General features: G+C 38.3%; 1 protein-coding gene across 1 annotated transcript in view; it reads right to left on the bottom strand.

Annotated features, from left to right (window-relative positions):
• KIFAP3 (kinesin associated protein 3) overlaps nt 1-13478 on the bottom strand; it is a 479627-nt gene that overhangs the window by 450440 nt on the left and 15709 nt on the right. The window contains 1 exon segment of the mRNA XM_053693102.1: nt 2571-2702. Coding sequence (XP_053549077.1) covers nt 2571-2702 — 132 coding nt within the window.

Genomic DNA, 13478 nt, shown 5'->3' with positions numbered 1-13478 from the left:
GTGTGAATGGCTCATCCATGTGCATTGATATTTCTTTAACAGAGGATATCTGAAGAATGAAGCAAATTAAATAATAAACATAAATCGCAATGTTTTTAAAATTGTATTCCCATATCTGAACCATGAAAAAATAAATTGGGTTTTGTGTCCCTTTAATATACTTCTAAAGATGATTATCAGAGTAAAATCATTCATCCAATATCTAGTTAAAATACAGATAATGTACCCCAACAATTGATGTAGGAACTACACACAATAATAAAATAAAAAAGAATGTAAAAAAGCATTTTAGTATACAGGAGGTTTGATCAGATTGGTTCTTTAATGGCTCAGAAAGCTGATCAGGAGATGAAGCCTTCGGTCGTAAATCGGCAAGACTGATATGTAAATGAGTAGATTGCACATTGCATACTATAAGTTTTAAGCGTTAAAGGATTAAATATTATAAAGTATATTACTATAACAATATTGGTTGTGCAAAACTGGGGAATGGGTAGTAAAGGGATTATCGATCTTTTCAAACAATAACAATTTTAGTGTAGACTGTCCCTTTAATATTGGCTAACATTTTAGCCAGGCGATGCACCCATTAAACAGTCCTGGGGAGAACACTGCCCTCATGAAGCTTAAATATAATTACAGAAAACAGTAATGAAAGCAATAAAGTCTAAGCCTTGCAACAATTGATCTGGAAACAAGTTTTAAGTGTTTCAGACGATTTTATTTTTGCAATTTTAGAAAAATGTATAAACAAAGAAACACCCAGAAGGTTCACATGGTGAAGGGATTATGTGCAGAGTCTATAAAATACAAAACAGTTGATGTCTAGGATTAGCTTTTTAAACAAATATTTGATGTGGTCCTGCAGTTGATCAATTTCACCATATACATACTCATAGCTTATTCCCTTATATGTGGGTCTTCAAGGGCATCTATCCTTCTCTTAATAGAGCTCATGTGAGCATTTAGTATTGTTGCCATGGCAGTGGTGCTGTCATAAACTCCAAAAAAAGTTGGTGAGTATGGCTCCTGAGTATATAGACCTCTTACTTTGAGCCTCCTATTGCAGAGTGTAGTCATGAAATCAGGCTCATAGGAAATTGAGTTTGGCAGATTTCATTGTATTTAGCCAATACAGTATTCCAATAATGGGTAGACCAGTCATTGTTTAAAGTGATAAAGAAACGGTGGTGGTCCCGGCATTTTAAATATCTTGCACTGATAACAATAATTTGCTACAAAAGTCAAACCTGGTGCAAAGAGAAAGTTTGTGGCCATTAATAAACCAGCAAATGAGCTAGTTTGATATCAGTTTCCTGGGCTAAAAGTGATAGTTCATGCAGCTTAAACCAAGGCACCAAACCAGACTCCCAAAATAAATTAAACTTCTAAAATAATTTATAATAATAATGTCTAAAAAAATATATTTAGCTGAAATTACATAACTCTGTAATATGTTTGTATCTACTCAGCTGCTTGAATTTGTGTGGGCAGGCATCTGTCTACGGCTGTGACACCACCTCATCATGGGCCTGATGATCTACAGCTCTCCACTCAGATTCTATCTGAAAGAAAACATTTGGGTATCATGCCCCTTTAAATAATCTTGGATGACAAAAAAATGTAAACCCCAAAAAAGTAAAATTGAGGACAATGGTACTGCGTCCCAGTAGGAATTTGCTCCTTTAGACCATAAGAACAAATTAATGTATTAATCATTCCTTAAATATTGGATATTGATAAAAGGAATGGCCTTGGATGTCCAGCTATGTACAAGTCTTACAAGCAGCTACAAAAAACATTTGGTTGAGGTTGTTGCTGCTAAACGAGAATCTACAAGTCACTAAATTCAAGGGCTCACTTACTTTTTCCAGCCTCACTGTGAATGATAAGTCAATGTCAATAAAAGGACAACTGTTGGTGAGTTATTCATATAGTCAGATTCTGATTGTCTGTAATTGTGACTTAGATGAAGATTAGAACACACGGCATGAACAATCAGTACAGAAATTCAGGTAATTCCACAGGGTTTACAAACGCTGGTAACTGTAGCTGCATCTTAATGCCAAGTAAAACTGACCCCCCAAAAAAACCTTGAGCTGACAATCGCTAGCTAGAATTTCTTGGTAACTCTTGTCATAGGTATGGTTGTATGCTGGCAGCTAACGCCATGTTTCCATGTAGTTTGTTTATTTATTTATGTGGCAAACATCTACCAGCTGATTGTCATTTTTAATGCTATGAGCAAAATTGGTGTTGCAACGCTTTTCTGCTATAACTGGTGACAGTATTGGCATCGCAGCAACAATGTAGTGTTGGTTTAGCATCAATTTGAGTGTTCTTTCCTTGATCTCAGATTCGCTGAATATGGACTCTAGTCTGAATTATTACTGCTTTTCTTCTGGATATTTATGTTTGCCATTTTATTTCCAGATAAAATGTTTAATTCTTGCCTCACATTTTAATTTCCTGTGTGTGACCAGGGGCCTATGTGAATCTTCTCTGAATCTTAACCTATCAATAATTATTCAATATTTACATTACAACTTAAATTACAAATTGTAACTTACATTTTTTGGCATTCCTTGCGCTCCCCAAGCATAGGGTCGCCCATCTCTCCAAGGATCGTAGCTTCCACTTCATAATGTACGACAAGGGCTTTCTCACTTGGGTGGACATCAATGTTCCCTCCTTTCACCTTCCTGGAAAATAGAGATACAATAAACATAGGAGTTCTCCAGTGTTTGTACTTAATTTATCAGGGTATAACACATAACCAAAAACAGGAATTTTGCGTTACCTAAGCTCAATCTTTATCTAATAATACACACAGCCTTTACCATCTAATGTGTGCTTAAATAATATTAATAATTATAAAATAAATGTATATATATAAATAAAAAATCTGCTGCCACATAATGCTCTTGACACGTGTCTAACTATAAGCCTACTTCATAAACAGGGGACAAGTTTCAATTATTAAGACAGAGAAATAGCTAAATGTTAAATAAGTACATTAGAATGTTTCTAAACACTGTGGGACAGTTGACGAGTTCTAGTAAGAAGTTGAAAGTAAACGGTTTTCGCTCTTGCTCTAAACGAAGAGCACAAAAATACAAAATTTAGAATATTGAGTGAGCGTTCACGTATTCCCCCATAGAAGTCAATGGAGCAAAAAACCCACCCCTCCCTCATTCTCATTTGCACTATCCCAACATGAAAATATGAATATTTCATTCATTGGAATGTGAAATATTTACAGTAAATACATATTTAAACCTTTATTAAAAGTTAAGTATTACTTTAAAGCCCTTTGCCTGCCATTTATTTTTTTTGTATCACCTGAGACCTCATATGTTTGAGCTCTTATAACTTTTTTGGGCAATATTTTTTCTGAATAATTTTAATTAGATAGTGTAACTCCATGCTTTCCAAACTGTGTGTCGGCAGCAGTGTGTAGGTATGTCCCTGCTTCAGCGCAAATTTTTTAAATTTTTTTTTTTTTTTTAAATTGTTTTTTGGTTTCTGACTTTCCACCTGCCTGCTACGCATATCACATGGTTGACACGTGATCGATACCTAGTGGGTCACAGATCATCTTAACCAATTGGCGCAGCTTAGCGGGAACTGAAACTATTACCATTGGCAGATTTGGCGGCACATTGGCTCCTGACTGCACGTGTAGTCTCCTTAATTAGCTCGTGACTGCAAGTGTAGCCAGTGAGTGGGACAGCAGTGTGTTTGCAGCGCGGGCAGTAGTCAGTCGGACTCACCGAGCTCTGAGGGTGGCAGCTTAAACGCTGAGCTGAAGTCAGAAGTCGGTGGGATTTTTTTGCAACTAGCTCCCAGTAGTGAATTGCTGCTCCTGCTCTTGATATATGGATAGGAAGTGGAAGCTTAAAAATGCTTGATGATGAAATGTGAGTGTCTTTATCTAATATTACACCAAAAATTCCGAAATTGTGTTCATCCCATCAACCTCATACATCCCATTAAAATATTAAGTAGCTATTGGTGATATTATTTTTCTTTTTAATTCTTGCACATACTTACTGTTACTTGTAAATGCATTTTGTTATTATATAATTTATGTATGTGTCCGTATCTTTTAAAACAAGTTAGTTTAACCTCCTTTTTGCTAGTACAACTGAATTACTGTGTCGCAAAATGATGTAGGTCTACAAAGTGTGTCACCAACATGAAAAGTTTGGAAAGCTCTGGTGTAACTGAAAGTGTAACTATACTTTGTATGTGTTTTATGACACTTTTTAGTTTTGTGTAACAGTTAACCAGACCTCTGAAGTTGCGGTAATCATTCTAGCATAAATTGCGATTGCGCTCAATTGATCACGTTTATTTATAATACAAGCGGTCACCCCAACGAAAACAAACCCTAGCGATAGACCCCTTATAGCTTGCACGCAAAAGTTTGCACTTCACTCGTAATCTTGTAGTTGTATTATTTTTATTGTGCTCACACCCGTTAAGCTACCTTTGAATCAGCACTGATTGGCTAAAATGCAAGTCTGTCAAAACAACAGAAATAAGGGGGCAGTCTGCAGAGGCTTAGATACAAGGTAACCACAGAGGTAAACAGTGTATTAATATAAGTGTTGGTTATGCAAAACTGGGGAATGGGTAATTAAGGGATTATCTATCTTTTTAAACAATAAAAAATCTGGTGTTGACTGTCCCTTTAAAGAGACATGCTACTTTGTAACAGTTTTTACTGTAGAGCACTCAAACAAAAGACTACTCTGTCTTTCTTCTTCCCACCACCGAGATCGGCACCAAGTACACACAACCAGCGCCCATCCTAGAGTTAATACAATGAAGCTTGTGAACTGAGCATAAACTAGTGTCTTCCCGTAATATACTAGTACTGTATCTTTCCAACATATTATTGACTTTTGGGTTCCTTTAAAAATCATAAATTTGATGCAAGATTAGAATCACGTTTACTAATGCTTGCCCAATGAGACATTAAAAAAGCTGGAAAGTACAGCTTTCATCTGTTCTGCCTTACATTAAAGGGACAGTAAAATCAAAATTAAATGTCCATGATTCAGATAGAGCATAAATCTTAAAAATTTTCCATTTTACTTTATCTAATTTGCTTCATTATTTTGGTATCTGTGATGGGACCTGGAAGCTTGAACCCTGAGGTCAGGTCCAGGTCCTACTCGCTGCATACCCTTCTCCAGGTGGTACCAGAGACCTCCAGGAACCAGCGTTCCTGCTTTTGGGTGTGCTATTCAGCTAGTAGCCCTTTCCCACAGTGATTAAAGAGATAGTAAAGTCCAAAAAAATGACTTTCATGATTCAGATAGTGCAGGCAATTTTAACCAACTTTACCATTTACTCCTATTATCATTTTTTTCGTTCTCTTGGTATCTTTATTTGAAAAGGCAAGAATGTAAGTTTAGGAGCTGGCCCATTTTTGGTTCAGCACCTGGGTAGTGCTTGCTGATTGGTGTCTAAATGTAGCTCCTAAACTTACATTCTTGCTTTTTCAAATAAAGATACCAAAGAACTAAAAGAAAAATTGATGGGAGTAAATTAGAAAGTTCTATCTGAATCATGGAAGTTTAATTTTGACTAGACTATTTCTTTAAGCTCTGTAGTGAAAGAAGCTATTTACCTCTCATACAAACATCAGATAAGAGAGAGTAACTCACTAAACATTGAAAAGCCAATTACATACAATCTTCTTCTCATCCCGTGTGTCCAGATCTCACTTGGATATAAGGTTTCCTGGACATAGCAATTAGCCCTTCCCCCTTTTATGTCCAGTAACTTTAACCCTTTGAGTGCTAAGGTTTTTTCATTTTATATTTTTAAAAATATATTTTTTTAACTTGTTTTCTATTTATATCAGATCCCCAAAGACTTACACTGTTGGAAAGGTTAGGCGATTACCTTTCCAACGGTGGGTCTTGGGGGTCTGTCACTGCTTAGATGCCTGAGATACAGGTTTCTAAGCAGCATGCCCCCCTGCGCCTATATTTAACATTATTAATGTTAAATAAAGTTGCGCGGTGACGTCATCACGTCATTGCGCGTGACGTCACCGCGCATAACGTAAAGCCCCGGCGATGTCTGTCACTATGCAGGCCCGATCGCCGGGATAGGAGCGGGTGGGAGCCCCCAGATCTCCCTCAAGGTGGGAGAGTGCTAGTGACAGCTCTGAGCCGTCATTAGCACCAGAGTGGGAAACTCTGCGACGGCTCAGAGCAGTCATTAGCACTCAAAGGGTTAATGGTAAAGCAACCGGCTTAAAGGGACATTAAACCCAAACATTTTCTTTCATGATTCAGATGGAGAATACGAATTTAAACAATTTTCTAATTTACTTCTATCATCTAATTTGCTTCATTCACTTGATATTCTTTCCTTAAAAACATATCTAGATAGGCCCAGTAGCTTCTTATTGGTGGCTGCACATAGATGCCTCATGTGATTGGCTCACCCATGTGCATTGCTATTTCTTTAACAAAAGATATCTAAAGAATGAAGCAAATTACCGGTAGATAATAGAAGTAAATTGGAATGTTGTTTAAAATTGTATTTTCTATCTGAATCGTGAAATAATTTTTTGGGGTTTAATGTCCCTTTAAGGAGCAAATTATTGGTATCATTTGAAAGCTCTCATTCAGACGCCCATTCAGTAAGTTTGGTGCATCTCGGTCGCATGGTGCAGGAAAGACCAGCCATTTTGTGTTAACTGGATGCTCACAAGGTAGGATAGCCAGGATAGGGGTATTGCGGTTCAGTAAAAGGCATCCAGGTGACTAGAAAAAAATGATATAAAAAGGGAGTTTTGTGAGAGGATGTGGCACAGTTTGCTTATTATAAGGTTAAAATAGGGCAGAATAAAATAAATAAAGGGACTTGTGGTTAGAAACCATCTTTTTATCCCCGGAGTAGCTGGGCTGTAGAAAAAGCTTTGTGTCACAGTATCCTTTGCTGCTGATTGGAGGCTGCACATATATGCCTCTTGTCATTGGTTCACCTGATGTGTTCAGCAAACTTCCAGTAATGCATTGCTGCTCCTTCAGCAAAGGATGCCAAGAGAATTACGCACATTTTATAATAGAAGTACAATGGAAAGTTATTTAAAATGATATGCTCTAGTCTATACGTATCATTTAAAGGGACCCGAAACCCAATTTTTTTTCTTTCATGATTCAGATTGAGCAGATCATTTTAAATAACTTTCCAATTTGCTTTGCTTATCAATTTTGCTTTGTTCTCTTAGTATCCTTTAATGAAAGAGCAGCAATGCAGTACTGGGAGCTAGCTGAACATATTTGGTAAGCCAATGATAAGCTTCTGAGCCTACCTAGGTATTCTTTTCAACAAAGTATCCCAAGAGAATGAGGCAAATTAGATCAAAGAAATACATTGAAAAGTTGTTTAAAATGGTATGCTCCATCTAAAATCACTAAAGAAACTATTTGGGTTTCATGTCCCTTTAAAAAGGGACAGGCTACACCAGATTGTTTATTATTTAAAAAGATAGATAATCCCTTTATTACCCATTCCCCAGTTTTTCATAACCAACACGGTTATATTAATATACTTTTTACCTCTGTGATTACATTGTTTCTAAGCCTCTGCAGACTGCCCCGTTATTTCAGACATTTTGACAGACTTGCATTTTAGCCAATCAGTGCTGACACCTAGGTAACTCCATGGGCGTGTGCACAATGTTATCTACATGACACACATGAACTAATGCCCTCTAGTTGTGAAAAACTGTCAAAATGCATTCAGATAAGAGGCAGTCTTCAAGGGCTAAGAAATTAGCATATGAACCTCATAGGTTTAACTTTCAACTAAGAATACCAAGAGAACAATGCAAAAATGATGATAAAAGGAAATTGGAAAGTTGTTTAAAATTACATTCCCTACCGAAAATTGCATGCTCATGTTTAGAGAGGTTCCGGTGGAGGAGGAGCAAGGCAAGCTAACCTGAGCTCACTGCTCCAGCCCAACAGCTGCTGGCGGTGAAACTTTCGCGCCCTGCCTCAAGTCTTGAGGCTGCCTCTCTCAGGGCAATTAACAAAGATCAAGCTGGAACCCGGCCCAGGGGACTGTCATCCCCCTGGTATATGCCAAACATCGCTACCCGAACTCACTTTTTGTGGCTCAAAATCCTTTACCTGGGTATACAGGTGCGCTGCTAACGAGCGGTGTTCCTGCCTCAAGTCATCTAGCTTTCTTAGCTGGTTATCTTTATTCTCTAGCGAGTGCTCAATTGCCAAACTAAAATATCCTCCCTCTCCTTGCTGTCACTGCCCGCCGCCTCAGAGCGGCTAAATTCTAAGCCTAAAGAACATAGTATTTCTTCAACCCCGTAAGGTGAGCCTCCCAGCACTCTTACCTATAGCAAGACTTTCCCTGCCGGCGTGTGCCTGCTTTACCCCTCCCCCACCGGTGCTGCGTGGGAGGTGGACTGGATTTGCTCTGTGCTGGAGCTGGCGGAGGGACTTCGCTTCTCGCGCTCCTGCATACTGTTCCCTTCTCTCCCCTCCCACCGGTGCTGCGCGAGGGGAGACGAAGATTGAGTTCTCCATCGGATCTGGAAGCGGGAGATGCGGGTGGCCACCTCGGGGAGCGAGCTGCTGTATCAGATCCTGGACGCCGGAGAAGAATTCGGCGGGCAGTTAGACGACATAGGAGGGGGTAAGTTAAGTTGTAAAGCACTGCTTTTCCTACAAACTCTCTTGGCACATTAATAACTCTCTAAAGGGACATATAGCGAAGAAATACAGAGCTAATAGACTGGGGCTAACTGGCTTGAAGACTGTCCTGGAAGTAGGCCTCTAAAACTACTTAAAAAACACACTCTTTGGTTCACACCGTGTTGGAAAATTGCTGACACCTTGCTAACTTTACACATATTCTACACTTTGGAAAGACCCAGGGCAAGAAAATCTAAAATTTTGCTTGAATTTTTCACCAGCATCTTTTTTTTTTTTTTTTTTAAATTGGACATTCTCGGGAAACGTAAAGAGTGGAGAAAAAGATACAAAGTGGCACTTACTAACTGAGAATGGACACAATTGTAGCAAGCACAAGCACAAAATTGGCTTCTTTTTATTGTATATGCTGCATTGTGCTGGAAAGCAGGGCCGCCATCAGGGGGTGACAGGGGTGACTCCTGTCAGGGGCCCAATGGGCTAGGGGGGCCCCATGAGGCAAGAACTAAAAAAAAAAAAAAAAAAAAATTTTTTTTTTTTTTTTTACATTTTGGCAGCCACCAGTGGGTACTACAGCAGAGTGCTAATTGAGCATGGGAAATGTTATTACAAGGAGTAAAGTATTAGCATTTGAGAGGATTTCTGAGTGTGCACTAAACCACTATGCACAGTGTGAGACAGACTTGGCACTTTGTTTGTAGAGCGTGTGCCTGAGTCAGACGGCTGATCACTTTCATTTGCAGAGGAGGTAGGAATTACTTAGCAAATGTTTTTTATTTCTTTGTGCAATTTAAGATTGTAACTTCAGTGTGGTAGTAGTTGTATGGTGGGGCCAGGGGTCCATAAAAACACATTTTTTTAGCAGCAGTGTATTTATGATTATTTGACAATGCTGTAGAAATTCTATATTTAAAACCATACAGAAATGTTTCCTCCTCAATACACAAATGATATATATTACATTCCAGTTTACTGCCCCTTTATGCAAGGACTTTCCAGATACAAGGAGGCATTTTAGCTAAGATTTTTATATCTGCATAACATGTTATACTCTCAGACTAAGATTGCTCAGTGTTGGAAATGAGACAGGTTAACTTAAAACTGTTCAGTTTACTCTACAGATGACTTAATTTTGAAATGCATACCAACAAGCTTAAATCCTGCATTTAACCAGATCTAATGGTATGAGTACCACAGCTTATGGTTCCACCAAGACCATATAGAGTACAGCATTTTCAAAATCCACAAGTACAGCTGACAGATTGGAACATTTGTACACTATATTTGAAGTGGTGCTCTTGGTTGGGGAAAATGGGGAAAAAAATCAAACAAACATATGTCAACCTTTTAAAAGTACTTTTCTTCATCTAGCCATTTACCCAGATCATTAATGTACAATTTTGAATTCACAGAATTATTTTGGTTTGCACATTTACAAATATGATTCTTTAAAAAGTGATCTCTTAATTTCTGCATTTTTTTCATCACGCATGTCACACACTGTTGATTTAGGGGATGCAATGTGCATAAATGTTTCCTCCTGTGAGTGTTTCTGTGGGTGTCTGTGTTTATGTCTTTGGTTTGTGTCTCTATGAGTGTGTATGTATTTTTTTCTGTTGGTATCTCTGTGAGGGTGGGTGTGTATGTCTTTGTGCATTTTCTGTGGATGTCTGTGAGGGTGTGTGCATATGTCTGAGCTTTTTCTATGGGTGTCTCTGTGAGGGTGGGCATGTGTTTGTCTTTGTGTATTTTCTCTGGATGCCTCTGTGAGGGTGGGTGTGTATGTCTGTGTTTTCTGTGGATGTCTCTGTGAGGGTGTGTGCGTGTGTGTGTATGTATGTTTGTGTTTTCTGTGGATGTCTCTGTGAGGGTGTGTATTTTCTGTGGGTGTCTCTGTGAGGGTGTGTGTATGTCTTTGTGTGTTTTCTGTGGATGTCTCAGTGAGGGTGTGTATGTATGTCTTTCTGTGTTTTCTGTGGGTGTCTCTGTGTGTGCGTGTATGTCTTTGTGTGTTTTCTGAGGCTGTCTCTGTTGGTGTTTCCTTGGGTGTATGTGCAAGTTTGAGTTTGTGTGTGTGTGTGTGTGTCTATTGTCTGTTCCTTTTTAGGACATTTTGACCTTACTACTGATTATTCACATCTTTCTACAGACTTTGAGACTAATGAGACCTTTCCGGAAGTCACCAATCTACCATTTAACCTTTAAATTATTGTTTAGGCAGTTCAGGGCCCTTCCTTTCAGCCACTGCATGCTGTTGTCATCATTTAGTTGGCATCTTCCTTTACAAAAAGATAATCAGAACTCCATATTTTGTTTTCTAAATCTCCTTTTTTTACAAAACTGTAGTTTACCTCATTACTTTTCAGGTCAATGTAAACAAGTGCTGAGTGTCTGTTTGGGTGTCTGTGTCTGAATTTCTTTGCGTGTTTGCTAGTGTCTATATGTGAATCCTTATGTGTGAGTTTCAGTGTATGTTACTACCTTTACAACATTTCCAAGTTTAAATAGAAACTTAAGAATAAAGTGCATATACGTTTTAGTCACTTGGACAAAAATTGCACATGTCAAAGGAGGGGGGGGGGGGGGGCCCTGATCAATCGTTAAGTCAGGGGCCCCAAAATTTCTAGTGGCGGCCCTGCTGGAAAGTATAAGATTGTTTTTGTCTTGAAGGCTTATCTATTTGCAGTAGCTTAAAGCTTCAGTGTATCTAACTTTTATACTTGTCTGCTTCAAAAATCCTATATGATAGGGATTTCTTTTTCTCTGTTAAATAATAGTTCTGATGTATTCCCATTATCTGCTTAAAGATTTACACTCATATAAGTATGTAAAGGTAATTAGCTAAGGTAAAGGCTTTATATATTATTTAGGTCTCACCAGATCAGAATTTACAACAGGGGAAATGACTCTTGCTTTACTGAATAGAATTGTGTAAATGGAAGATAGCAGAAGTCTTAAAGGCAAATTCTGAACTAAAGGGAAACCTATACAATTAATTTCTGAACTCCTGGAAGGCTTTAGCCTCTTCTCCAAACCAAAAGGCATGAACTTTTCTAAAATTTGATAGATAGGTGCGGAGAAGAGAAAAACTCAGGCTTCCTTTAACTTTAGCGTGATTGGGTAAATCTACTTCTGTCTGGTCAGGTTAACCATATATTTTATTACAACATTGAGTGTCGATCTTGCTGATTGGCGGATCTTAAAATATTATTGCGACTGCCTCTATAAATCTTCTATCCTTCTATAGACAATCGTCATGGCTGGTCAAGAGACCCCCACACACTTTTCTTAAGGATCCTTTTTTCCTTAAGCAAAAAAATAAGAGGTTCACTCTATCTCTAATCCTTCCTTCCTCCCCCTCCTCCTTTTTTTCCTTGTCCCTTGATGAACTGAATCACGATTTTACCCTGGGCTAACGCTTTCTTCTCTACCCCAGGGCTATAGCACCTTCACTTTATGGTCACTGAGACACTGGTTCTTAATTTTTCCTTTCTATAATTTCACTGATATAGTGCACGGGATAAACAATTAGCAGTGATACACACAATAGTTTTTTTTTCTTTTATTTTATTTAGCACATGGATAAATTCCTTCACTCCCATTCCCGGACTCCTTCACCAGTCATGACATCTAAACATAGAGACAAGAGAACAAAGGCCGCTGCTGAAGCCTCCGCAGAAATAACTGCACCTACAGCTCCTATCTTGTCCATAAACGAATTAACTAATGTACAGGCCCTAGTGGCTAGTATATCTGAGGCACTAACCCCAAAATTTGATGTTTTAAGATCTGAGATCAAGCAAGATATTAATCTACTTAAACACGAGATAAAATTATTCTCCAACAGACTAGATGAGGCCGAACAGAGAATATCTGATTTGGAGGATCTTATCTCAGCACAGGGATCCAATCTTGAAGCTAATAATATAACTATAGCTAAAATGCAAAACAAAATGGAGGACTTGGAAAACCGCGCCAGGCGCAATAATATTCGCATTATAGGGGTCCCTGAGGGGGGGCCGCTAGAAGATTTAAATACATTCATTCCTGAGATTTTAACCCAGCTTCTTAAGATTCCTCCCCATTATCCATTGATAGTAGTTGAGAGAATACATAGACTAGGGAGACAAACACCAAATAGACAGGGAGATAATAGACCCAGACCTATAATTGCGAAACTGCTTAATTTTCAAGATAAGGTTACATTACTCCAACATTTTCGCAAAAATCAGCCAATTATTTTTAAAGAAAAAAAAATCCTGCTATTCCAAGATTACTCAATGGAAACATCCATTAAAAGAAGAAACCTAGCCCCAATTTGTTCAAAATTTATTCAGCAAGGCTTTCAAGCCTTAATAATTTACCCTTCTAAATTAAAAATCATTGTGAAAGGAGAGGTTCACTTCTTTGATAACCCACAAGAGGCAGAAAAATTATTGCAACAACTAAATACGCAGGAAAAATAAGAAGTTCTTCTTGATAAGAATATAACGCTAAAAGTTAGAGTTCAATGAATGGACAGTATTTATCTGTTCAATTCCCTTTTTTCCTTTCCTTTTTTTTTTTTTTTCCTTCTCTCTCCTTCTCCTCCTTTCTCTCTCCCTCCCTCTTCCTCTCTTTCTCTCCCTCATTTTCTCCCCCCCCCTCCTTAGGTAAATGTCGGGCTTAGTTACAAATCTGAAATTAATCTCCTGGAATGTAGGGGGAATTTCTACTCCCATCAAAAGAAAAGCAATCTCAACCCATGCAAGGCGACTAGATTCCGATATTGTT

The sequence above is a fragment of the Bombina bombina genome, chromosome 10, assembly GCF_027579735.1.
Source record: "Bombina bombina isolate aBomBom1 chromosome 10, aBomBom1.pri, whole genome shotgun sequence".
NCBI classification, from domain to species: domain Eukaryota; kingdom Metazoa; phylum Chordata; class Amphibia; order Anura; family Bombinatoridae; genus Bombina; species Bombina bombina.
Note: the sequence above shows the minus strand (reverse complement) of the source record. Positions and strands in the feature narration are given on the sequence as shown.